The sequence below is a fragment of the Physcomitrium patens genome, chromosome 3 (genome assembly GCF_059467195.1).
Source record: "Physcomitrium patens ecotype Gransden chromosome 3, ASM5946719v1, whole genome shotgun sequence".
In the NCBI taxonomy this organism is placed as follows: Eukaryota; Viridiplantae; Streptophyta; class Bryopsida; order Funariales; family Funariaceae; genus Physcomitrium; species Physcomitrium patens.
Genome location: NC_143412.1, coordinates 20193005 through 20216726, shown reverse-complemented (window position 1 = coordinate 20216726; position 23722 = coordinate 20193005). Strand labels below are relative to the sequence as shown.

At 40.5% G+C, this 23722-nt stretch overlaps 2 protein-coding genes across 2 annotated transcripts; both read right to left on the bottom strand.

Moving 5' to 3' along the window:
- Positions 1–8920: 8920 nt before the first annotated feature.
- On the bottom strand, positions 8921–13659 carry LOC112280613 (protease Do-like 10, mitochondrial). Its single transcript, XM_024516275.3, has 10 exons — positions 12497–13659; positions 12012–12257; positions 11650–11845; positions 11340–11471; positions 10943–11070; positions 10538–10665; positions 10007–10210; positions 9838–9888; positions 9325–9673; positions 8921–9148 (listed from the first exon to the last, which is right to left on the bottom strand). Exons 1-9 carry the CDS (start codon positions 12978–12980, stop codon positions 9344–9346), a joined length of 1899 nt encoding a protein of 632 aa, XP_024372043.1. The 5' UTR covers positions 12981–13659; the 3' UTR covers positions 8921–9148; positions 9325–9343.
- A 1942-nt stretch (positions 13660–15601) lies between these two features.
- On the bottom strand, positions 15602–22071 carry LOC112279273 (putative LRR receptor-like serine/threonine-protein kinase At1g67720). Its single transcript, XM_024513540.3, has 15 exons — positions 21285–22071; positions 20594–21119; positions 20014–20486; positions 19653–19779; positions 19427–19498; positions 19223–19291; positions 18943–19014; positions 18669–18734; positions 18323–18513; positions 17943–18154; positions 17650–17776; positions 17407–17472; positions 17012–17204; positions 16638–16776; positions 15602–16439 (listed from the first exon to the last, which is right to left on the bottom strand). Exons 1-15 carry the CDS (start codon positions 21373–21375, stop codon positions 16113–16115), a joined length of 2751 nt encoding a protein of 916 aa, XP_024369308.1. The 5' UTR covers positions 21376–22071; the 3' UTR covers positions 15602–16112.
- Positions 22072–23722: the final 1651 nt, after the last annotated feature.

Sequence of the window (23722 nt, the reverse complement as noted above, 5' to 3'; positions counted from 1 at the left end):
CATACCCCCAGTGGCCATTTTTTTCTAAAACTGGTTGCCTTCTATGCCAAGTTCGGTGGCTCTGAGGCTATGTGGTCTTGGGTAGATTGTGAAACGTTTGTTCCCCTCATTCCTTGCCTTGAAAGTCTTCTTCTTGCTCCTCTCTTTTGTCTATGGATCATGGGGCTGTCACAACAATTTGATTGAACCATGTATCCTGAAGGTTTGTACATATTTTGTGGGTCAACTTAATGTTGGAATGGAGGAGGCTAGTTCTATCATTTTTTTAAGGAGAATTTGACAAGCTCTTGTGTAAGCTTGAAGTACACTGCTTCCATTTAGTGGGCACCTGGATGGATTCCTGAGAGCTCTGGAACAACCAGGATATGTCATGACAATTGCTCATAAATTGCCTTGGCATGACACAGTGCATTGGGGGGAGAGAGAGAGAGAGAGAATATAGAGAACAACTAAGTTCAGTATACTGCCAGCCTTGTCTGGAGAAACACTCTGGGTTTGTGCTCTAATGGCTTCCTCAAGGGTGGTTTTGTTTGTTTGTTTTTATTGTTTTCTAATTCAGATGTATCAGGCATGAGCCTTGTGAAACTCATTCATCAATGCCACCATGTGTTCTCAGAGGTCAACTGGTGTGCCAGTGAGCCTGGAATACCTTGAACACTTGCTGCAATATCAAAGTCACCTGGAATTTCATGGTGTGCAAAACATTTCACACTATATGAAATACAAGATAGTTCTTCCTTTTCTCTTCCTCTTCTTCTTCATCTTCTACTATATGTTTTTTTAATCAATTTTTTCACACTTACCACTATGATTTTATTTCATGGACTTAAATTATCCCCCTTCTAAGAATATACTGATGAAGACAACAGTTGCTGATCTTCCAGTGAAATTTTCCAACATTCACATGAGAAGTTAGTAGAGGGAGCTTGGCTACTCAAGGAGACCTCACCCTGGAAATATCCTGAGGGGTATATGTGCAGGATGGGATGGCCTTCTGCAGTAAAGCCCACCACCAGTACCCCTCACAGCACCATGTCATGTGATCCATGGCCCTTCCCAGTACTTCAGCCTAGACATCACTACCCCCCCACCAGTGTCACTAGCATCACTCCCACCAGAATTAGGGTTTGCTGATCCACCCTTTGGCAAACTCCACATAACAACTCCACTGCTTCCATCCTCATGAATCATCCTCATTAATCAGCCTCTACACAAAAAATAAAAAAATAAAAAAAAATAAATCAAGTTCACAAACTCTTCAGCTTCCATGAGGATAGTTCCACAAGGTTCACACACAACACATGCCATGCTCATAGCAAACTCCTTCCCACATGCTGAAGTCAGAGGTGGGATGCAGCTGATTTTGGTTGAACAGTTCTCTCCTGCAGAATGAAGACACACCTCCTGTAAAATATTCAAACACAGAGAGGGAGAGACAATTTCTCTAATGGAATAGACCAAATGTTGGGAAAAGAGGGTTGAGGGGAATGTTGGAATGATGGTGAAGGGACCAGGGCAGTGGGGGGGTTGTGCTAGTACTACAACAGGACAGGGGTGGGGGCTGAGGGAGTTGGCCATGTGCCAGTGTACACAAAAAAGGCGATGCTTGATTAGACCTAGATCTCACTTGTCACACACACACACACCCCCTGGGTAGTACAATGGCTTGACTTCACACATACTTCTTCTACCTCTCCCCTCCATCCCCCTTCTCCTTGTGGGACAATATATGCTCTATCCAACAGCCTAGATTGTGTCCCGTGCAGACAAGATCTTGTTACAACCCTGGTACTATGACACCCCATCCCCTCAAAAATCAAATTGCTTCTATATCTTCATAATAATGTGGGGGAAAAAACACACTTGCAACTGTTCATCTCACACTAGAAAATTCAAACTGTGTGTTATGACTGCTCTTGTTTTCCAAACAACAAATATTTCTACTTTGTTCACGTTTTTGCTTCATTGTGGGGCCTTTGTGTGTTGTCTTCCAACAGGAGTACAATAGTTCAAACTCTGATGTGATGCAATGGATTGGTCATTGAACTTGTTTTACTATAGGTTTCTGAACACAGTGGTTGTTCCTTAATTTTTTTAAAACTTTACCTGCCACTTACTGTACAAAGGTAACTTTGTAACATTGAAAGCTAAAGTTTTTTAAATATGGTTTTGGGAGTGTAGCTGTTTTTGAAACAGTTATGGTTATAGTTTGGGGCTTCACACTATGGTCAAAGAGCTGTCAACTACAAAGATTGAGAGATGAATTCAAAATTAAAATGATGAAACAACTCATATGCCAGCATTTATTCTTCTTTGATTTTTGTAAGTTGCATGAAACTTTTTAGATACAATTGGTAATTTAGAGAGCATGCATTATACAGTTGCATAAGATATGGTCCAAATGAAAAGAAAGAAAAAGAAATCACTTTTTTCACAATATTGTTTAATTTATTTGTATTATTTTTATTGAAAATAAGGAAGGAAGAAAGAACTTCACTTGAATAAGAAAGAGTGATAAAAATAATTTATAAGCATAAAATTCTTCTTATTTTCTAAATTATCATTACTAATTTAATCAAAGAAAATATAAGTTGGAGTTAAGAATAAAAATTATTTCAAAATTGTAAAAATAATATTTATATGCTGAAATTTATGTATTGACAAGCTATCTTAAACTTCAATACTCTTGTTATAAATATATATATATATATATATATATATACCACACTTCTCTAATTGATCTCTATCTAGTTTATGTCTCATTTAAATTTTATTTATTTACTTATTTTAGAAGTGGACTCCTTAGCAAAAACATTTTATAGATCTTAATGTACTTAGAAGGTGCTTAGAGGTTACTTTTTAAGTTTTCAAGTTAGCTTATGAAAGAATCTTTATATCTAAAGGAGAAGATAAGAGACCATAATTTTTAAATCTTTTGATTGATTGTTATATAGAAGTTTATAAATTTAAACTAGTAAAAAAATTTAAAATTCGTAATCTCTCACCTTTTCTACTAAGTATAAAGACTCCTTGAGATTTAAAGCTTTAAAGATCGATTATAGTCTAAGATAATTGTCAATCACTCATCTAGTATAACTTCCAATTGCTAAAAACTTGGTTGACATGGTTCTTTTTCTTAGCACTTGTTTTTTGATTGTTGCAGTTGTTTTAAGCTAAAAAATATTTTTATATTCAATAACTCTATATGACACAATTTTTATTTTATTTTCTTTTATAACCATTCAAATCCCTTAATAAAAGATCTTGTCAATTCTTTGCTTCTATGTTGTGAAGATGCAAGCTTCTATCATCAATGGCCAAAGAACTTCTATATTATTTCATTATTAGAAAGGACTCTAGTTTTTCATCTAATTGTGTTTTTTTCTTTCCCTTCTTCTTCTCCTTTTTATAATTTAATTCAATTTAATGATTTTTTCTTGTCAAAAAAGAACAATCCTATCAATGGTTAAAAGTAGCTTCTTGCCTCGGTTTTTCCTTTTCCTTTTCTTTATGTTATAATAGTTTAGATTAATTAAAACTTGCCAATGTAAGTTGTTGGGTGTGTTTGTCATTTCAATCATATCCTTTAAAAACCAAGGCATTTCTTCAAACCCATATTTTACACAAGTAAATGCCTTTTTTAAAATAACCATACATCTCTAAACTTTTTAGATCTTAGGAAGAGGATTTCAAAAAAAAATGCTTGTTTCTGTAAATAAATAAAATTCTTCCAAAGGCATTGCAACACTATGAACTTATTACAAATTCATTTCACAAAAAAAAAAAAAAAAAAAAAAAAGGCTCAATGCCATATTCCTTTCACATGAGGGCACTCCAAAAACCTGTGCAGCATATATTGTTTTTACAGCAGCTGTACAAACATGTATAGCTATATTTTTACCAATGCAGACTGTAAAAGAAAATAACCAACCAAGAGACTGTTAAACCTTTTTTCTCCCACTGGGCTCAAGTTAAAATTCTGTGAGAAAACTAGTCAACACAATTTGGTTTGACAGGAGAGAGAGAGAGAGAGAGAGAGAGAGAGAGCATCAGCTGTGTCAGCTAATGGATAAAGGGTACAAAATCAGGCAGGCATCTTGCAGTCTGAACCTCCCAAACTCACTCACTCACTCACTCTCAAGCCTCTCCTCCCCTTTCCCTCCCCCTCTACCAAAATGGAATAGAAGCTATGTGGGGCCAGATATGAAGACAAAGATAGAGCTTCCCCCCTCTGCATGAGTGTGTATGTCTCTCTCTCTCTCTCTCTCTCTCTCTCACTCTCGTGCTATGGCTTGCTCTCTGCCACAATGCTCAGTGTGTTATGTACAGCCTCCATGCATTTTAAAGCTCAGCCTGCCTGACCACCCACAGCAGCTAACACTCTGGGTGCAAATGGTGGGCTCACAGGTCCTGTGCCCATGGCCATAGAAGTCTTTACTGCTCCCTAGAGAGAGAGGCATAACCAGCTACTATGCCTTGAGGTTTCTTACTATGCCTTGGAGAGGGGCTCAGTTTCAAATAATAATATGTAGTGCAATAATAATAAACTTCTGGCACTGTGGAGCAAGTGGGGACAGTCTTGTTGCATTGTCCCAGATTGATCATCTGTCAGGTTGGGGAGTGTCATGCTGAGGGAAAAAAGGGGGGGGGTACCAAGACACCAGATGCAGACATGGGGCAGCAAGATCCTTCCATTAGTGGCAAGTGTCTATATCATTGGCAAGACACAGTTAGTTATGAGATGGCCAGAGATGGCAAGGAAAGGAAAAAACTAAAGTCTGGGGTCCAAAGTTCCACTGCAGGCCCCCCTGTCTGTTGCAAGAGGGGAGGGAGAGGTGAAGCTCTGCACTCCACAAGGAGAGGCTGGTGGTGGTGGTGGTGATGCTACAATGACAAGGCCCCACTTTGGAGAATTTCAAAGGCAACATTGCCCGGCCTTGTGTTGCCTGGCCTTGCCTTGTGTAGAAGTTGTGGTGGTGGTGGTGGTGAGCCTTCTGTTTTTCTTGGAAGGCTCTTCCCCATTAGAACCTCTTCTGCTGCTCCTCAGGCTTTGAGCAAGAGGGGTTAAGAGGTGGGTCAGGCAGTGCATGTGCATGACATGTGAGGAGTGTGTTCATGGTACCTTGGAGAATGTGCATCATGGTTGAAAAAGAAGAGAAGACAAGTAACAAAAACAATAATATTAAAATATCACCTCTGCTGTATCACTCTATTCTTTTTGTTTCATTTTCCTGTATGTATGTGTGTTTGTTTGTACCAGACAAAAGTGAAGAGTGCATATGATGTGAGGGCTTGAATGGGTTAGATTAGAGGTAAAGCTCCTTGTAATGACCTCCAGTCATGCGTCAGATTTGTGCATGTCTGCATTTTTTACACAAATTTAGTAATCCCAATGCATTGATGGCTTGAATGGAGACAAGTCTGCATGTATCTTGATACCCATCAGGATAGATCAGGAAGTAGACAAACTTAGTGATCCATGTTTGAAACCCTGGGGTATACTTTCTCTGTTGGTGAAGATTTGAAAATAATATTACTATATATATATATATATATATATATATATATTAGCAAGAGAAGAGTTGAATGACATCAACAATGGAGGGTTGTTGGGCAGTCAGAGGGGATTTTGGTATCCCCCCTTCAAGTTAGAAAAAAAACCCAATCCATAAATGAAGCCAACTGTGCCTTGTTAGAAGGGGTTTTGAATTTCCAGGGGAACAGCTTTAGAAGGGGGGAAGCCCCCTCCACTTCCCCCTTCAAGGATTGCACAGGCACTCCACCCCACCCTCTCACCTGCCATCCAGCATGGGCCCTGCCACAAGATCCATAGTACACTACTGGAAAAAAAAAAATGTTTGCCTTGTTGGCACTGAAGGTAGCTCCAATGAGGCCGATTACCAACATTATTTTGCCTTGTTTTGGGAACAATGGCACATGGATGCCTCAGACCTGCTCCTCCTGCTGCAGCCTTCCTTTGCTCTATAGTTTTTATTTCTCCTTCCTCTCCTTGGGAACTGGGACACATGACCCACCCAAATATCCATCCCACCAACAGCTCTGGGCTACAAATCATAACAGGACATCTCCTATGTTGGCTGCCCAATTCACCACTTAGACCAATTAATAAATAAATATATTAATATAATCGCCTAGCCATTCAACTCTGCCTCCTCATAGTGTTGCTGAGTCAAGCAAATACAACAAAAGGAACAGGCCAGCTTTCTATTTATACACTTATTTATTTCCAGGATGAAGTCAAATCCTGTCAATACTTATTTTTGATGAATATGGAATTTGGTGTGTTCTCATACACATGGACCCCAAAGCTATACCTGGGAATTGTGTCATTTTTGGTACATGAATGAATAGTGTGTTTGTGTTGGATGCACAACTTCAATCATAAAAAATAAAAACACTTCCCATCCAGGTTGGTAAACATTTGTGATTTTTTACAGTGAAGGATTACCTCATTTGGTGGTGATTGCAAGTAATTATAGAATTTCAAAGGTGGCTTTCCATTGAAAATGCACAAAAGAACTGAATTTTAAACACTTCAATGAAAAAGCATTGAATGCACTTTGATAAAGGTGTGAGATAAATTGATCATTAAATGGTTTTTACAGGCCACATTTTTGCTTAAACACTACAAGGGATGTTTGCAAGGATTGTGACAAGCTGCATAAAAAGAAAAGGCAAAAAACCAGCTTGAAGGTCTTTGGCCATACTATTGTGCAGGTTGGAAACATTAGTAAAGGAAGGTAAATCATGCCTCTACCTTACATTTTTTCTCTTGGAAAAGAGTTAATACATATAGATGATCCATTTGATATTACTAAATTTTGACTTGAGCCATTTCCTCATACATACTCTTGCAATCTTTGCAATCTACAGCATTTGTCCAATGACCCATAGACCATGTTAATCAAACTGTAGAAGAAGAATTCCTACATTCCAAAAACAATGTCATGTACCTTACCCAACTTTGGTTATTAAAAAAGTGCCAATTGCTGTCTGGATATGCAAAGATATTGACACAACTTCAAACCCTAAACCAATCCCATGCAGTGTATGAGTTCCAACTCTAGGCTAGAGACAAAGCGAGAGTGGGTCCTTAGCCATTGAACCAAGCCCTAGTGAGATTCAACATGTGTTAGAAATCCTTGACACATATTTTTTAAATGCAGAAGAAACCACATGGAATGTGAGGGCTTCTGTATAAGCCTCCTTCCAAATCATCAGCAATCATTCTTTCATTCAACAAATCTGAGTTTTTCTTAAGGCTGGGACCACCCCAGCACACTGAAAATAAATTTAAAAACTAACTCATCATATGTTATTTTATCTTCCTAGCAAATGATTTCTTGCAGGGTTTGCAAAGTCCAATGCATTGTGACTTAGACATTCAGAATGATTCGGTTTTAGGGCTTGCACAACCACAATTGTCTTGGTGAAATTGACTTCTTGTTTGTAGAGAAATTGAGGGTGGTTATCATTGTCTTTGTACCAAGAGTCAAGGTCAAAATATTGAAGCATACTTTAACCAACCTCAAACTGTGTTTATGCACAAATGACAAAATATATAATCCCAAGCCTGAGATTTTACATGATGTATTTCCCTAGTCCAACTCTCAGTGTTAATCCCTCATTAGAGCCATCTCAAATTAAGAGACCATCCTTCAACACTTGAGAAGTCACCTTTAGTATCACATGACATCATAGGTTTTAGACCCTATAGTTTTAGGATAGGATGGTGTCAGGATTTAATGTTCAAAGTTTGACTTTAGATTTTAGATTAAAAGTCTTTAAAATCAACCATACATTCTATACCATTAACACGAGGGTTTTGCGCTTTGGTTTTCTCAGGTTAGTCTTCACTTCCAAATTTTATGTGAAAACAAACTAGCTCAGATACCTTATTAAATTTACACTTCATTTGTATCTTGTCATATTGGTCAGCTCCTAACATGGGAAACAACACAGAACCTGCTGCAACATTTCTGTTCCCAGTTCAAACATTTTGACTCAACTTCTGATCAGGGGTCCTGCCATCACAGTACACCATCATGCATATCCAGGACATGTCAATTCTGTAGCCACATGTGATAATACAACATTGACACCTGGGAGAAAAACTGGAAAACACAGTGCTTTGATAAGACAGCTGAAGATACAACTCTTCACATAGAATAACACAGCGCCATATATGTATGAACAGTAACTGCAAAGGTGGTAAATACAACTCTAGGTAACTAAGCGGTCGATATTTCTCCAATTCATATAGGGTTCCGTAGGGGGGTTACAATAAGCATCAAGCCATGCTGACTAAATTGACCATAGGTCAGATAAGGTAAGACTATTTGCATGTATGAGATTAGTGTCTGTTAAACATCTAGAATTGAAGGCACAGAGAAGAGAAATTCGAGGTTGAAATGTACAAGTTACAGCCCAGTCATCCTAAACCCAGTAGCACAAAAGAGGCACCGTTTGGCAGTTAGATTTCTGCAACTCTGGCAGATCTCAGAAGACAGCATGTTTGATGAATAGCAGATTGAGACTTGGAAGTGTTAGAACAATGCACTGTCACAAAAAAAGAGATAGATACATACTAACCATACAACGTAATAAACTGCAAAGGGAGGCATACAATATTAGCTAGTGCGTGGTTTGACTGCAAAGAGGAATGCAATTTTTTGCTTGATTTATCAATTAGACGTTTCAGAACTAATAGGGGCCTTCGTTCTCCATAATAGGGCTGGGACTGCTTCTCCAGCACAGCGGACAATTCAAAACAGAATGCAAGTTTTCAGAATTAGATACTAATCAAAATGCAGGGCATGACTGGAAAGACATGGATGCATACTTGCTGCTCCAGCCATTTGTGGAACTGATGTAGCTCTTTCAATTGAGGCTGATCAAATATGACGAATACTAACAATCCCGTTTACTTGGTGAACATCGAAACTGTCCTCATACATTTTTCAAAGGCCAGTGAATGAGAAGAGGAAGCAAGAAAGTATAACCTACATCCTCACGTCTACATTCCCACCTGCTACAGATAAATACGTTGATGCAACTTTGAAAAGTTCAATATTGGAGTGCTTATCTGGCGGTTTACTAGCCTCTTACCAAGCGATGTATCGTCCACCTGAAACACAAAACGTCTTCAATCCTAAATTTTGCGGCAAACTTTGTCTGAATGACATAATCTAAGTTTCTTAGGTACTGCCGCGTTGAGCAAAAATAAATGAACTTGATCTACAAGTTACTTGTAACTTCAACATAAAAGATAAGGACGCATGCCTAAAAGAAGAGACGACTCACTTTGTCAAATAGCCTTGGATCAGAATGAAGCCTTAACTGGCTCAGGCACCTCCAACTCCTCAATGGGAATCCCTTCAGAATCTTTGTTCTCCTCCTTGTGCCAAGGACCCTCCCAGCTCAGAAAAGCACTGTCTTTGGAATCCTCTTCCTCCAGAAGGTCTTTTGATGTATGAGATGGAATGCGGTGACGCTGCAGAATTCTTAAAGAGGCTTCTCTAGCAGCCCGGAAATCTAGAACTAAAACGCGGTTAACATCCAAATCAAAGCGGATGCTCGTCTCTGTACACTCCTCTACAAGTTTACGCAGATGCCGTAGGTTATGAACTTCAATGCCATTCACCTTGTTCACCTGGGAGAGCAGTGACGTAACATTAATATGAGCCCAATCGTGTTCTGACGCAGTGAATATCACGACCTTTGAAATCGTATCCGTGAATATTGCAAAGAAAAGACTTGTCAAGAAAGCAGCTGGCTTTCATATATGATTATGACATATAGCCTTAAAACACATACCTGGAAATCATGAAATCTTTCGTAGCCAGTATTAATCTCATCCATCAGTATCTGCAAGGAATGGCTCCGTTACCCGTTAGAAATGACAAGCAGAAAATATGAGTGATTGAGACTATCAAGAAATAACTGCTTATCCAAGAAATCCTTGATAGCATCCCTTAAGTTTCACCTGTGACAAGATGACAAGTTGTTGACCAGGCTCGGTTGGATATGCAGACAGGGCACGCTCACAAAGCCGCCGAGGTGAGGTGTTATACCAATCCTCTCCATATTCTTGCAAATAGGGTTGAGTCAAAGGTGTGAATACAAGGCCCGCAAAAATGTAGTAACTTGGCAATACATCAAACTGATGGATCGGTACCAAAGGTCGTAACTGCACAAAAGCGATGATCATGGAAGTCAAAACTATATGTTGTAGCAAAGCCAGGTTGAGGTTGATTTCAGACTCCTTGTCAAGCGACAAAAACTGAAGTTAAACTTGTAAGATGTACGAGCATGTTAACTGAATTTATGTATCGTCGATAGGACAACCTTCAGTTCTTCTAATTTTCTTTACAAACGTCTACAAACCAAACAAAAGCTCTCCTTGAGTACGTTTTAACTCTCAAAAATAATCAGTAACTGCTAATTTAACTTGACAACTCAATTCAAAATAACAAATTTGTAGCGGAAAACGTAAAAAAATGATAATTTGGCGTACAGGACCCAGCTTGATGTCAAAGTGAAGTTGTTCGCCTGCTCGCAAAACAGTTACTTTGGCAGCTTCACCAGCTTTCTTCATCGAAACTAAGTGATCAAATGAGATGCGCTCCCTGTTACGAAAATGTACTGCAATTTTCAGCCTTGTCAGCTCACCCCCACCTAAGCATCAACTTCCTCAAAAGGTACTCTCTCTAACATGGAAATCTTAGCAAAGGTTTCAGACTTAGTACTCACACGCACACTAAACACAAAGAATAGCAAAAAAGGAATAAGAGGAAAGTAGACAATATACGTGTTAATATGTCCGTGTGCTGTATACATACATGAAAATGGAGACAAACAAGTCGCAAACGTCCAGATAAATAAGTTCAACGTCGTATTCAAATATGCTCACAGCTATTACCTGTTCCATCATTCGCAATGGGTGTACCGTCAAAGGCCAGAATCACATCATCTCTCTTAAGGCATCTACTGGTGTCAGTAAGAGGGTGAATCTTATTAACCAATACGCCAGTTAACCCGGCAGGCATCCTGTAACGCAAAGTTAGTTGATAAATGAAAAATCGGGAGGAAATACTTTTTAAGAATTAGCATATGTTAGCAGTCAGAAAGCACGAAAATCGAAATAAGATGAGAAAGCTTTTCGAAGCGACAGAACTCGATGGACAAATATAGCTGAAAATATACCCGCCCTTCTATCCCCATTGGAAGTACATCAATACGAAGCAAATGCAACTTGAAAAAGGCAAGTATCACACGCGCTAGATTCTCGCTCATGAAGAAGGTTCAGACTCATTTACTTGAGATGCTCACGCAGCTGCACGTTTTCAGTGGACTGACATGTGATACCCAAAGAACAGAAGCCAATATAGTCTCCTGTTTCCTCCACGTCTGCGAGGAAGTGTTTGATGACTGGAACAGGTATGATATACCTGCAAAAATGACCACCCATCTTGAATCAATTTCAAAAAAGCCTCAACATCATAGAAGACTCCATATCAAGAGTCGATGATACAAGAGGAAAATTCAAAAAACTTCAATGATACACCCTCAGAAGTTGTGCAGAGCTCCACTGAGAGGATAAAGCCTAATCAGAGGCATATAACGTACCCTATGTTTTCTGCATTCGCAAGATTTTGAAAGGCTACCCCAACCACCTTGTCCTCCATGAGAGCAGGACCTCCACTGTTTCCCGGATTGATAGCAGCGTCAATCTGGATTGCCATAAGGTGGGCAGCCCCATGCACGTACCGGGTTGGTTCAACCCTAGACACAACGCCTCCAGTAACTGAGATGTTATCGCCTCCTGCACATCTTAGAGTAAACCATTGTGAAATCACCAACCTGCTAATCGTCCCAAAAAGGTCAATCATAATAAAAATCTGTGAGAAGAATGTCTTAACAATATTGGGTCCATAACCATGAAAACTAGCCTCCTACTTGTTTGAACGTTGCCACCGGTTTAACCATACCTTGAGGGTATCCAACAACGGCAACGGACTCTTGGAGGAATGGGATATCCCCTAGTTCCAGTTCTAGCATTCCTTCCCAAAACTCATCATCGTGAACTCGTACAAGAGCCAAGTCGCATTCATGGCCTACAGCCTCAATATGTGCATGGTACTTGATAGGCGACCCGTGCTTGCGGACCATCATGTGAGTTTGATCAGCCACCACATGGGCATTTGTTAATATCCGGCGCCCAGATATCACAAACCCTGCAAATCCCAACGTTCTTTTGTTGAAACCCAGAGTGCCATGTCCTGAACTGCTAAATAAGTAATGACACAAGATTTGTACAAACGACACCATGGTTAACATGGTGCAGCTCTTCATTGAAAAAAAATACCAACAATTCCCACTAAAAGGTAGAATAAAATGAAACATAAACCTCTGTAATCCACTTGATACTGCAATTATCATGTCCTCATAATGAAGAAAAGTCTTCAGCACTTACCAGAGCCAGTAACCTCTCGCTGCGCTTTGTTCTGCCAAGGGAGGAAGTAGTTTGGGCTGCTGGACACTGCGAAGATCTTCACAACCGCGTCCAATGCTATTTCTGTGGCCAGGTACGGATCTTGTGTTCGGCTTCTCTCAACGGCTGAGTTGGCTATATTCGTAGAAAACCCACGAGCACGTATTGAATTGGACCACGGCCCTCTAAAGAATGAAGAGAATTCCATGTGATCAACCGGGCATTGCCCATTAGAAGTCCTGTCCCCAGCCCTAAAGTCATCAAGATTTCCAGAGCCAACCAAAACTCCTTGAGATATTAAAGACTGGGTGATGCGACTTTCCCTTGCCACACCAGAGCAATTTTCAGATAATCTCTGTATCCTACGTCCATCCGCATTCAATGTCCTCGTTTTCCCCGCATTTCGGTTCGAGGTTGTCAAGCCTCTGATTGCATAAAGGGTCCGCCAAACCGGTACGGACTTCATCCTATCGTCAGCGGTTGCTCAATACACAAAAATGTTCACCAAATCCAGAACTACAACCATCCCTAGCCCTAATCCTTCCCGGTGTTTAATTCATCAAAAGAATGATACTGCTTGACATTATCACACCACTCAGATCAATGCCTAAGTAATCCTTTCATGTATGTTGTAAGCACACAACAAGCTCATTTCTCGGTTCCTACTTGCCCAAAGCCCACTATTTCCACAAAAATCTCTTCTCCCTTAAACCCTAAACCCTAAACATGTAGAGCAGGAAAACCAAGCCCAAGAACGACCAACAATTCACTCCAACAGCTCTGTCACGCTGCAATCTCAACAACAACCACACAAGTCTACCAACCCGAATGTGACTGTAAGCACATTCCCAATTTCCGCATCCTACTTACAAACTACCACCGCTATCATCCCCAAACAAAGGAAAGAGAAGAAGAAACAAAAGAAAAATAAATAAATAAATAAAAATGAAGATGAGTAAAATCACAAAGGCAGCACCAGCAGACTGAAATGCGACTATAAACCAAGGTCATCAAACGTGGAACGATGCCGTCCTCGAGAAACAAGAACGGCACCACGCATTCCAACAGCTCGCGACGGGATTACTGGCTCAGCAATTGGGAGCATGGCGATGGCTTCCAGGCCTAACCCTAATTTGTTCACCACCAGTCACGTATGCAATGGATGTGGAGCTTCAATGTTGGTTTTTCAGCCGTCGAAGAGACGGCTTCTCATCCTCTTGGTTCAACGACATTTCTCATTTTTCCAGTCTTCACCAATTCGTGGCTTGGTTTCATGAATTCTGGCCATGGACCCCCTTTTTAGGGTTTCATGTTGATGGACGTTTCTATTCACTTTAATTTTGGTAGCAAAATACTTTTTTTAACGTTTTTTTTTTGAAAAAGAAGTCATGTTCAGCATTCAATTGTTTGCTTAGTAATCTGAAATGGAGACGTAAAAATAAATAAAACACTTGTTATTTGAGTCAATGACAATCCTACAAGTTATGTATGGCAATGTGAAGTTTATAATATGAAATTGCTATTTTTCATATAATATACACAATTAAAAGTAAATACTACAGTTGATTTATAATTTATTTATTTTATTATTTGTAATGGAGTAAGGTTATAATTATGTGTTTAAGTACAAAATTTTATCCTATAAGATACTAAAAGATTTGCAATGAAATTAGAAGATTCTAACATAATTATCAAAAGAAGTGGCACATATAATCTTAAATCGTATAAATTATTAATAAGAACCATTATGCTTATATAGAATGGCATAAATATATAAAGGACTAAACTAAACAATAATATCATATAATTCTTTTAAGAATGTATTTATTTGTTGAAATCACATGTTATTCTACTATAAGTTCTAAAAAGACTTCATAATACTTTGGCACTCTTATCTAAGATTTTTAGGACAATGTTCAATATTAAAACAACTATATCTCTAGTTATTCTTTGCAATTCGAACATGAATGTAAAATAATTGATTTAAAATGATTAAAAATATTGAAGTATCTTTGGATATATTATAAAAGAAAATAAAGAAAAAAGTATTAAAACATATTTTTTTGTACTAATACACTTGCTTAAATCTTGACTAGTTGTGGAATCAAACAATAAAGAACATAAGCCATGCCAATAAGATCTCTCACTAGATATTAATTTTGGTCTATTATTGCCCCTCTTCTTCCTTCTTTTTGTATATAGAAAATTAGAACAAGGCAATAAGACCAAAAACCAATAAACAAACAAGAATTCTTACAAGTCCAAAAATTAGGGCCTAACAATATAAGTAGCCAAAATCTTGCTAGGGGTGGGAGACTTTTAATCTTGTACCAATTATAGAAGCAACAATCCTACATAAAGAAGCTTGCATGAATGAAACAAGTCCATTTGTCCCCATGTTTTTATATGTAGAGAAAAATATTGTGCATTTGGGAATGAGAGGATGTAGGGGTAAATGTGAGAATCTTAGGATGGATGAGTCTAAATGAAGGAAAACATGAATGACAAGAATAAGGATTTTATGTCTAGGTTATTGAAAAAATAAAAATCTTCTTATGTTGTTGATAAATGTTATGTTTGGATTTGTAGCCATTTGAGTTATAGATCTATAAGATTCAAAGTAGAACTCTCAAGTGCTTGAAACATTGGACTTTATACTTGTAACTGAGGTCTAGGATTTTTTTTTTTTTTTTTTTTTTTTTTTTGCATTTCATGTATTTAATTATATATAACATTGAAGTAGACCTCAAAATTCAAAGCAATCCAACCGTTCATTCAAATTATACCTTAACAATTGTGTCAAATCTACCAAGTAACCAAAAAGTAATGGTGACTATCAGCAGCACTTGATGATAGAGTGTAAATAGTTCGACAGAGTGGATTAGTCAGAAGAAAACTTTCTGCACAAATTACTAACGAAGAATGGAATATTGCACAGGCTATTATGTTTTTGGCTGCAATTTGTATTTTCATAGCTGAGATGTCGTTAGTCCACTTACATTGTCACATCAATCTAATGGCATTCAGACACTTAACTAGCTAACCACAGCATTGTTGTTCAGTCATTTAGGTTTCAGCTCTGTTAGGTTCTGTGAACATTTGCATTTGACAGTGGAATCTGTACATTAAAGTCACAAGGGTAGAGATACAAAAAACTTAAATGCAGTACTCTCGGTGAAGTATAAGCAATCGCTATGCTTTGTGGGTGCATGCATTGCGAAGTTTGGGTAGCATAGACGTGATCTCAGGATAACACTGCACTGTCGAATCCCCTCATCTCGCATGTATCTCAGGAGATTCGAAACTTGGTAATAGAATTTCTAAACTTCAAGAATTTCATCAGGCTGCCTCGCTAGTCAGTCCGAATACATGCTGCTGGTGCTTCCATGTTTCCACATCCTTAATCTCTTCATCGAAAGTCTGGTCGAAACTACGCCTCTCGAATCAGAACGTCAAAATTTTAGACAGGGAGGACCTGTTTGGGTGCATAAGAAATATTCTAAGATAAATGTGCTGCAACTATATGTATATATATGGATGTGTGTGTGTGGGTATGTAATGAGCAACAGTTCCATGGTACGAGGAGAACTAGGTGTTATTATCTAGGAGACGGCAAGGAGTAACGGGAGCCCATAGACTCTTGAGAGGTGTCCGTGAATGCGTCACCTCTGGCTGTGACCTCGGAAGCGTTTGATTGTCGCCCATCTGAACGGAGTCCAACCTTCGCTGACCGTTGTTGCTCGATGGCGGCTGCCTCCCGCAGCTCTTGGACGACTTCTTGCATGTTGGGCCTGTGGTTCTCCTTGGGCTCCACGCTGGTCATTGCGATCTCAATAACCTTCCACATGCTCTCCAGGCTGAAGTCCGATCGTAGATCTGGATCGACGATTTCTTGCAGGTTCCCAGCTTGCAGGTGCGGCCTCACCTATCCAAATCACACAGTTAGGAGTACATGGGAGCCCAGTATATGATGGTGACACTCGTCAGGTAGTAATGGGGTTTCATCTCCGGGTTGCCAAGTCCTTCCCTCCATCGCTACATGTGAAGATATATCAAGAGTTCGAGGTCGTTGGGTACTTCCAGTTTCAAAGATGAGTAGATGAGACATGTTCTAAATTCTTACCACTTCAGTGATGCTCAATTTTTTGTTGGGATTGGAAAGGGACATGCTAATTGGCGGTCGTCCACAAACAAGCTCCAATAAGACCACACCAAAACTATAAACGTCACTCTTCACAGTCAGCTTCTGGGAGATATAGTATCTGTAGAACACCACCGCACAAAAGTTTCATGAAGCTTCACGCTCTAGTTAATATCACATTCAGACATGGATCCTGGGAAGTCAATCTGATCCAGTGTTTTCAAAAATTCCCGAATGATTCAAGATCGACGAGGGTGGAACAAACATTAGAATTTGAAATAGCACGATTACGTCGATCGGAACACAGTGCTGAATTGGGTTAGGGGATTTCACGCGTTAGGGGATAAAGAATGTACTCTGGGTCAAGGTAGCCTGCAGTTCCCTTAACGAGAGTTGAGATGTGCGAGACGCCTTCAGCTTGGAGGGCGAGCTTGGACAGACCAAAATCTGAAACTTTCGCTTCCATACGATCGGTCAGCAGAATGTTGCTGCTCTTCACGTCTCGATGGATAATATTAGGTCGGCATGCCAAGTGCAGATACTCCAAACCTGTGAATGTACGCGTTTAGAAGAGCATTCATGACACAAATATTGTGACTATGGCAAGCGAAGCGTATAGTCGTTTTCTTGTTGAATATGACATTATGACATACAATTACCCAAATAATCCACATCCCTTGAAATTTTTAAGCTTCTACAAGCGCTGCCAGCTTCCCTTAAGCGGAGACATGAGTTGGGTTGGGAGTCTAACCTTGTGCAGCATCTAGGGCAATATGCACTCGAGTATTCCAGCTCAAAGGAGTCGTTGCAGATGGGCCTATTACAATCACAGGTCAAATTCCTGAATGACTGCACTTCATTACTATAACTCAGTTCACACTACTGTCGAGCGGTAGTCCTAGCAGAATAATGAACTTGATCGATCACCTAGTCACCATCGCTTGAGTTTCGCGACGAGAAGAACAAAGGTAGACAAGAAAGAAGAGTAACTTACCGTAAAGATGATCCCGCAGGCTTCCATTGGGAAAGTACTCATAGATCAGCGTTTGGTTGTCTTTCTCTTGGCAATAACCAATCAAAGAGACGAGATTCTTATGGTGAATTCGTGACAGCAAGTCCACCTTCAAGATCAAATCGCAGGGATAAGATTAGAAAAAACAGCTCAACGTGTACCCTTTTCCAATAAGCTTATCGAAGACCCAGGTGACGGTAAATTTCCAAGTAATCTCATCAGAGGCATTTCAAAGTTGTAACAAGGGAAGGCAATTTGGCTGTCGGAGTTCCTACCTCAGTAAAAAATTCAGATTGTCCTTGTTTAGAGATTCCATTTGAAACCTTAATTGCCACTTCTTGACCGTCTGCCAATTTGCCATAATATACGGGACCAAATCCACCTTCTCCTATCTTCTTGCTAAAATTCTTGCTAGCGACCCGTAGCTCTCGAAGACTAAACACTTGGGTGTGGTTTTGGAAACTGTGCTGCTTGTCCATTTTCTTTCCTACAATGCCGCCAAGGAGTTCAGTAGACAATCATTAAAGAATCATATTTCACATCATAGACTGCGAGTCAGGGTGGGGTACATCTCTGCTCAGCTCTAAGATACTAACAAAATTCCAATTTAATAGCCAGTTTTTAGTGATGACACAAATTCAGACTGGAATCGCACCTGATTCCATATGGCGATTGCATCTGTTTCGGCTCAAACGGTAGATAACATAGATGGCCATCAAGACCAAGAGGCATCCAAGAGTTTCGACTACAATAGACAGGACGTGCGACTTCCTGTATGCTGATGTCCTATCTGAGATTTCCTCACACGAATGATAGCCTTCGCAAAGTATGTCATTCCCAGAAATGCTGCCCACCAGAAAAGAACAAGGATTTTAGCCGAACATCCACACGTTTCAGATTGCATACAGGCAAAATGGCATGAACCTTAATGTTACAAGACCCGTCCTTCTGATATAGTTCACCTCAGTACTACCGCAACGAATTACCGGAATTCCACTTACTTCATTATCAATTGCTTGTTGCCAAACTTGGGTACACTCCCTTCCAGATGGTTATCTTGAAGAAACCTGTTGGCATTGTCCAAGAAATATTAAGCTCGAAAAAATGTCCTAGATTTCTCTAGTTGTGAAACATGATTGCAGTTGTTAAGAATACTGTTCTGCATGACCCATAGTCTTGCTCTCATCACGAGGAGTTCACGAAAAGATGAAGCACAAGATATGCAAATTTCGCAAGAAAATCATTAGTAACTTGACATGCGTGATCTTTACTTACAGCTCCTGCAACATTGGTAAATCAACAAGCCATTGCGGAATTTCTCCCGTAAGAGAGTTGTGTTGCAGGCCCCTACCAGGTGATACATTAGAGTTTGCATCAGCACCAACGGCAACAAGATGACTGAGAATGTTGGAAATAAGGACAAGAGCCCCCAATCGTGCTATAATCATGTGAAACATTAAGTTCACGATAGAAAGTTTTGGAAAAATTAACACAACACGACAAATAACTTAATGAAAGTAAAGACTAGGCGACTTGAGGGCATCACGAAGCATACAAGTGAGAGAGACTCTTCATCTGGCTGAGATCTGGTATTGGTCCACTCAGGAGATTGTTGCTCATCCATCTGAAATCATCCAAAACAGTAGAATAACACTGTATGCAACCAAAAGCTTCAGGAAAAAATGGTAACAGGAACGGCAATATTTACTTAACGTACCAAATACACTACTAACAATCCCGTCAATGATGAACGACTTACATGGTGGTCACCGCTGTGAGGTTGGCAATACTGGTCGCAATGGGGCCAGACAGATTCATGCTTGCCAGGTTCCTGAAAAAACCCATCCGTTAGATTCCCGAATGCTGTTCTTGTGGGCATATTCTGACGCTAGGTGAATCAGGAACTCATTATCGTTCAGCATTAGATTCAATAGGAGGCCGACTTTGTTAAGAAGTGATCATTAGGAGGCAAAATAGGGGCTTACAAAGTGGAGATGCGGGGGCCACTTGAGTCCAGCGTGCAAGCGAGCCAATTGTAAGGATAAGGAAAACAGGGATCACCACTCCAGTCACTCAGATTGTACTGTTGCTTTATGTTCTCGATTGCCATGGCTGCTCTGTTCAAACGCTTGGTCGTTTAAAATGTGAAAACAAAACATAGTGTGTCTACTATGTAAGCAAAAGTCGACGTGTCTCTATTGTTCAGGAACATGTGATCACAATTCCTTCACAGCCTTATTTACATGACAAAAATGAAAGATGTTGAATGAGATTCAGGAACCTAACTGGGACAGTGATTCAACAGAGATCAAAGCGAAATAGCATTGGGATAGAGAAATGCATTACCATCAGGCAAGAAAGTTCGCCCTTGCACCTCCTCAAATATTTGGTACGACTCGTAAGCATTCAGCATTGGAAGTCCGGTAGAGTCGACACAAGGGTTGAATGTAAGATTCGTGACCTGTGCAATAGCTGCATACGTTTTCTCAACTTGTAGTGTCGTGAATAAACCACTGGAACCAGACGCAAGCAGAATGCTGAAGTCCACAACCCATGGTTTGCTGTCGAGCGAAACATCGAATCGGCGGGAAGTTGAGTTCATTCTCGCGTCTATTTCGGCAAAATAAAGCACTACGTAGTAGTCAACGTTAGCAAGCCAAGGAGGGTATTGGGATCCCCTCAAAAGTTTTGCCGACATCATGACAGCCATGGGAGGCTTGTTGGATGCGGAGCCCGGCGCTACTGGCTGGGTTGTGTTGATCGTTGTACCGGGAGCATTCTCGCCCAGCCATATTCTGTCAAATGGGTCATCCGGGTATCTATTGCATGTTTAAACATAAACAAAATTTAGATACGATGGCAGGTTTACCCTGTAGTAACATAATGCGATTCATAGTTGGTGAATAACATGTGATGGCGTATTTACCTTACAATCGACAGCTTGTCGGCACCAAAGTTTTTGCGGTCCATGCGAAGCAAATAGTACCCTTTCTCTACCAAGGCATACATGCCTGGATCCAGAGGTCGAAGCTCTAGGGACGAAATATAGGGGACATCTGATGGATCAGTCCGCACCAGGCAAACATACATGTCGTCACGGGTCGCTTTGAGCACTACCTCCACGACATCGCCATTGAACGAGTCGACAGTTTTAATCCTAGTGGCTTCAATAAAAATGTCGAACTCCGGAGGTGGGTTTTGAGGGATGAAACCCGCGCGAACAAGGTACGTTTTATTTCTCACAACTGGCAGCATGTAGCAACTCTTGTTACGAGGTCCTGGAAACTTCCGAATAGTGTTCTGTGTGTGCGCGGGGATGTAGAAGAAGGCAGTTTCACTCTCATCCACAGCGTTAATCCCAGCGGTCGTGTACTCCGAGTCTGTCGTCCATGTCATGTTGATAGACGTGTCGTGGTTTGGGGCATTGGCACCACAATCGATGTTGATAAACCCTGAGGCTCAAAACTCCAAGGGATGAATGATGGAATGCAAGTGAACAAGGCTCTTATAGCAACGCAGTCAATCCACTTGTTCGGAGAAAATGCAGTAACATGACAAGGCCTAAGTTGCAAACTATTCTCAAACTTCACGGAATGGAAGTTCTACTGAAATGGTACCTGGCTGGGCGTTTAATTGCAGCACTAATGTGAACACTGACATTGAGATCAGGCCAGCCGAGAGGCTCATTGTGGAAAGGATGCGAGCCATACAGTAGGCAGGCCTGTAACATCCAATAACCTTTGCGAAGAGCGAGTTCGGCAAGCTCTCGAACCAGACGCAGGGTTCCTGCAAGACGAGGACACTACTCTACAACTGCGGTATTCTTGAAACTATCCGTAAGTCATCTGCCCCATCACAAGCTGAACCTCATTTGCAAGTGACGAAGGTCTTCAGCATCCCTACCCTCAAGAACTAATTAAAAGACCTATCTGCAAGAAGTGTCCAAGAAGTCCAGATCAGTTTTGCATACTTGGTGTCTACTGCTTCAGCCCTTTCCGAATGCCGCAACCTGCGAGCTCCTGGGTACCATTTCCCCAACACAACCACAATGCTACTCTGACTAGCCGCTGAGTGGGCTACACTCTAAACACACACATGGCCCTGTAAACTCCGCATGGTAGGAGTGTGGGAGAAGGCAGACAGGAGCTCCAATGGTGCCTGCAAGGACCTGCCGCCATCGCTATTGTCCGGCCAGTACTTCTGAAACGAACTTAATTGGCGTCTATTAAGTACGCATGTGCAGGACTGTAACGGATACTGGGAGGGTAAAATCGAAAGATTGATGACGGTGCCGAGATCAACAATAAGGTGGCATTGTCCTGATTAAAATGGGCCGAGACTGATGTTGACAACGCGATTCAACATTATATTTGATGCTTAACTGAAGAACGATCACATTTCTGTTAGGCATTAACATTGCCATCATAATCTGGACGTAGGGTCGTAAACGAAGTGAAGAGAGACACGTGAGAAAAGCAGACAGGAAACTAAAGGACTGCCTATCTGTCAGAATGTACCCTGGCTCCGAATCAGTTAAGGAGTCCTCGGTTCTCGAAACTCCTGGAGTCTGGCGCAGATCAGTCTGCCACGTAAGCTATACATCTGACAGGTATATCATTTCAGCAACAAACTCGAATTCAATATGTGCTGACAGAAAACTCAGAATCAATCCCAAAATTCAACACTGTGCAAGAGGTTTTTTCAGACCTGATTCCTCAGGTACGATTTGAACGATATTCCATGGACTGTTCGATGTTCGAAACTTCCTGTGAGTTCCAATATAACATCAATCACTCGAAAGAAAGAAGACATTTCCAACCATGTGAGTAACAATAATTCACGAAGCCACTAGACAACGATCCTCGTCACGACTATGTCGGTCCATGATGAGCTTGTCCAGGTTTCAACAGAGCTGTAAGAATCATCATCTTCGGTACAGAAAAAGTCATGGCCGTCGTTGACTCTCACTACACACTGCCCAAGACCAACCCTGCAATATGAGTGTCTGCTACTGAGTACCACTCTCCCCTGAGCGGCATCTTGTGTTTCAGAATCTGAAAGTCCGTATGCGCATGTCCATGACTTCCGCAATTGAATAGTAGAAGCTTATTGAAGGTGCAGCAGAATCATACATCAGTTGAACTCTGCTTCAAATCGAGGGGACTGTGGCTTTTGTAATCACATCCGTTTAAATACATCTCCCAACCGCACTCAGATAGAGTGGTATCAGCTCTCTCGATCTCATCAAGCTATAGGAATACGTCGGCGGATATGTGACATTGTCCCCGATTCTACAGAGCTTTTTCTGTAGCTGTGCCTTCAATGCAAGGTATTGAGCAGTGACTCCAAAAAGTGCACGAAAATTGCTTTGTGCCCTTGACTGTTGAAGGTTTGCCCTGATTTGCCGTCGTGTCTACATCGATGAAGGGTCTATCTGAAAGTAGGGGTCGGAGAAGTTGCTGGCCAAACAGGAATTGTCCGTAATCCACAAGATTCCTGCAGGAAAGCATAGTTCACAGTCACAAGTTCTAGCTCTGTGCACTCATTCTGGACAGGCCATTTGCTTTGGAAGAAAAGACAACTCTGTTCATTGCTAATGAGATCACAACCACCCATACAACTAAAACACTCAGTGAAAGTGCTGGAAATGACTTTGTGGAACCAATGTCTCCTCTCGTACGGTCTCCGAAAACGAAGTCCCCTTCTTTCACAATTTACGATGCATTCGGCCTGAGTGTTAGCAACATCAAACCATGTACTTCAGTATGAAAATAAACACACAACTTAAGATTTGTGACCTTGGCTTTAGACGTACTCTAGCAAGAAAGACATTTGCAAAAAGAAGAATGGAAAGCAAGATATGAAGAATCTAAGCTGAAGCACTATTGAATTAACATGAATTACTCTTATAACCGTGTTCGATACCTGAACTTTGTGTATAAATGTTATGCTTGCTCGTTGAGTATGCAGATTGTATGGCTAACGGGAAAGAGAATTTCATGGTACGAGGGTATAAAATGTTGACTTAACTTATTTGAACCACGGTTGTGTAACT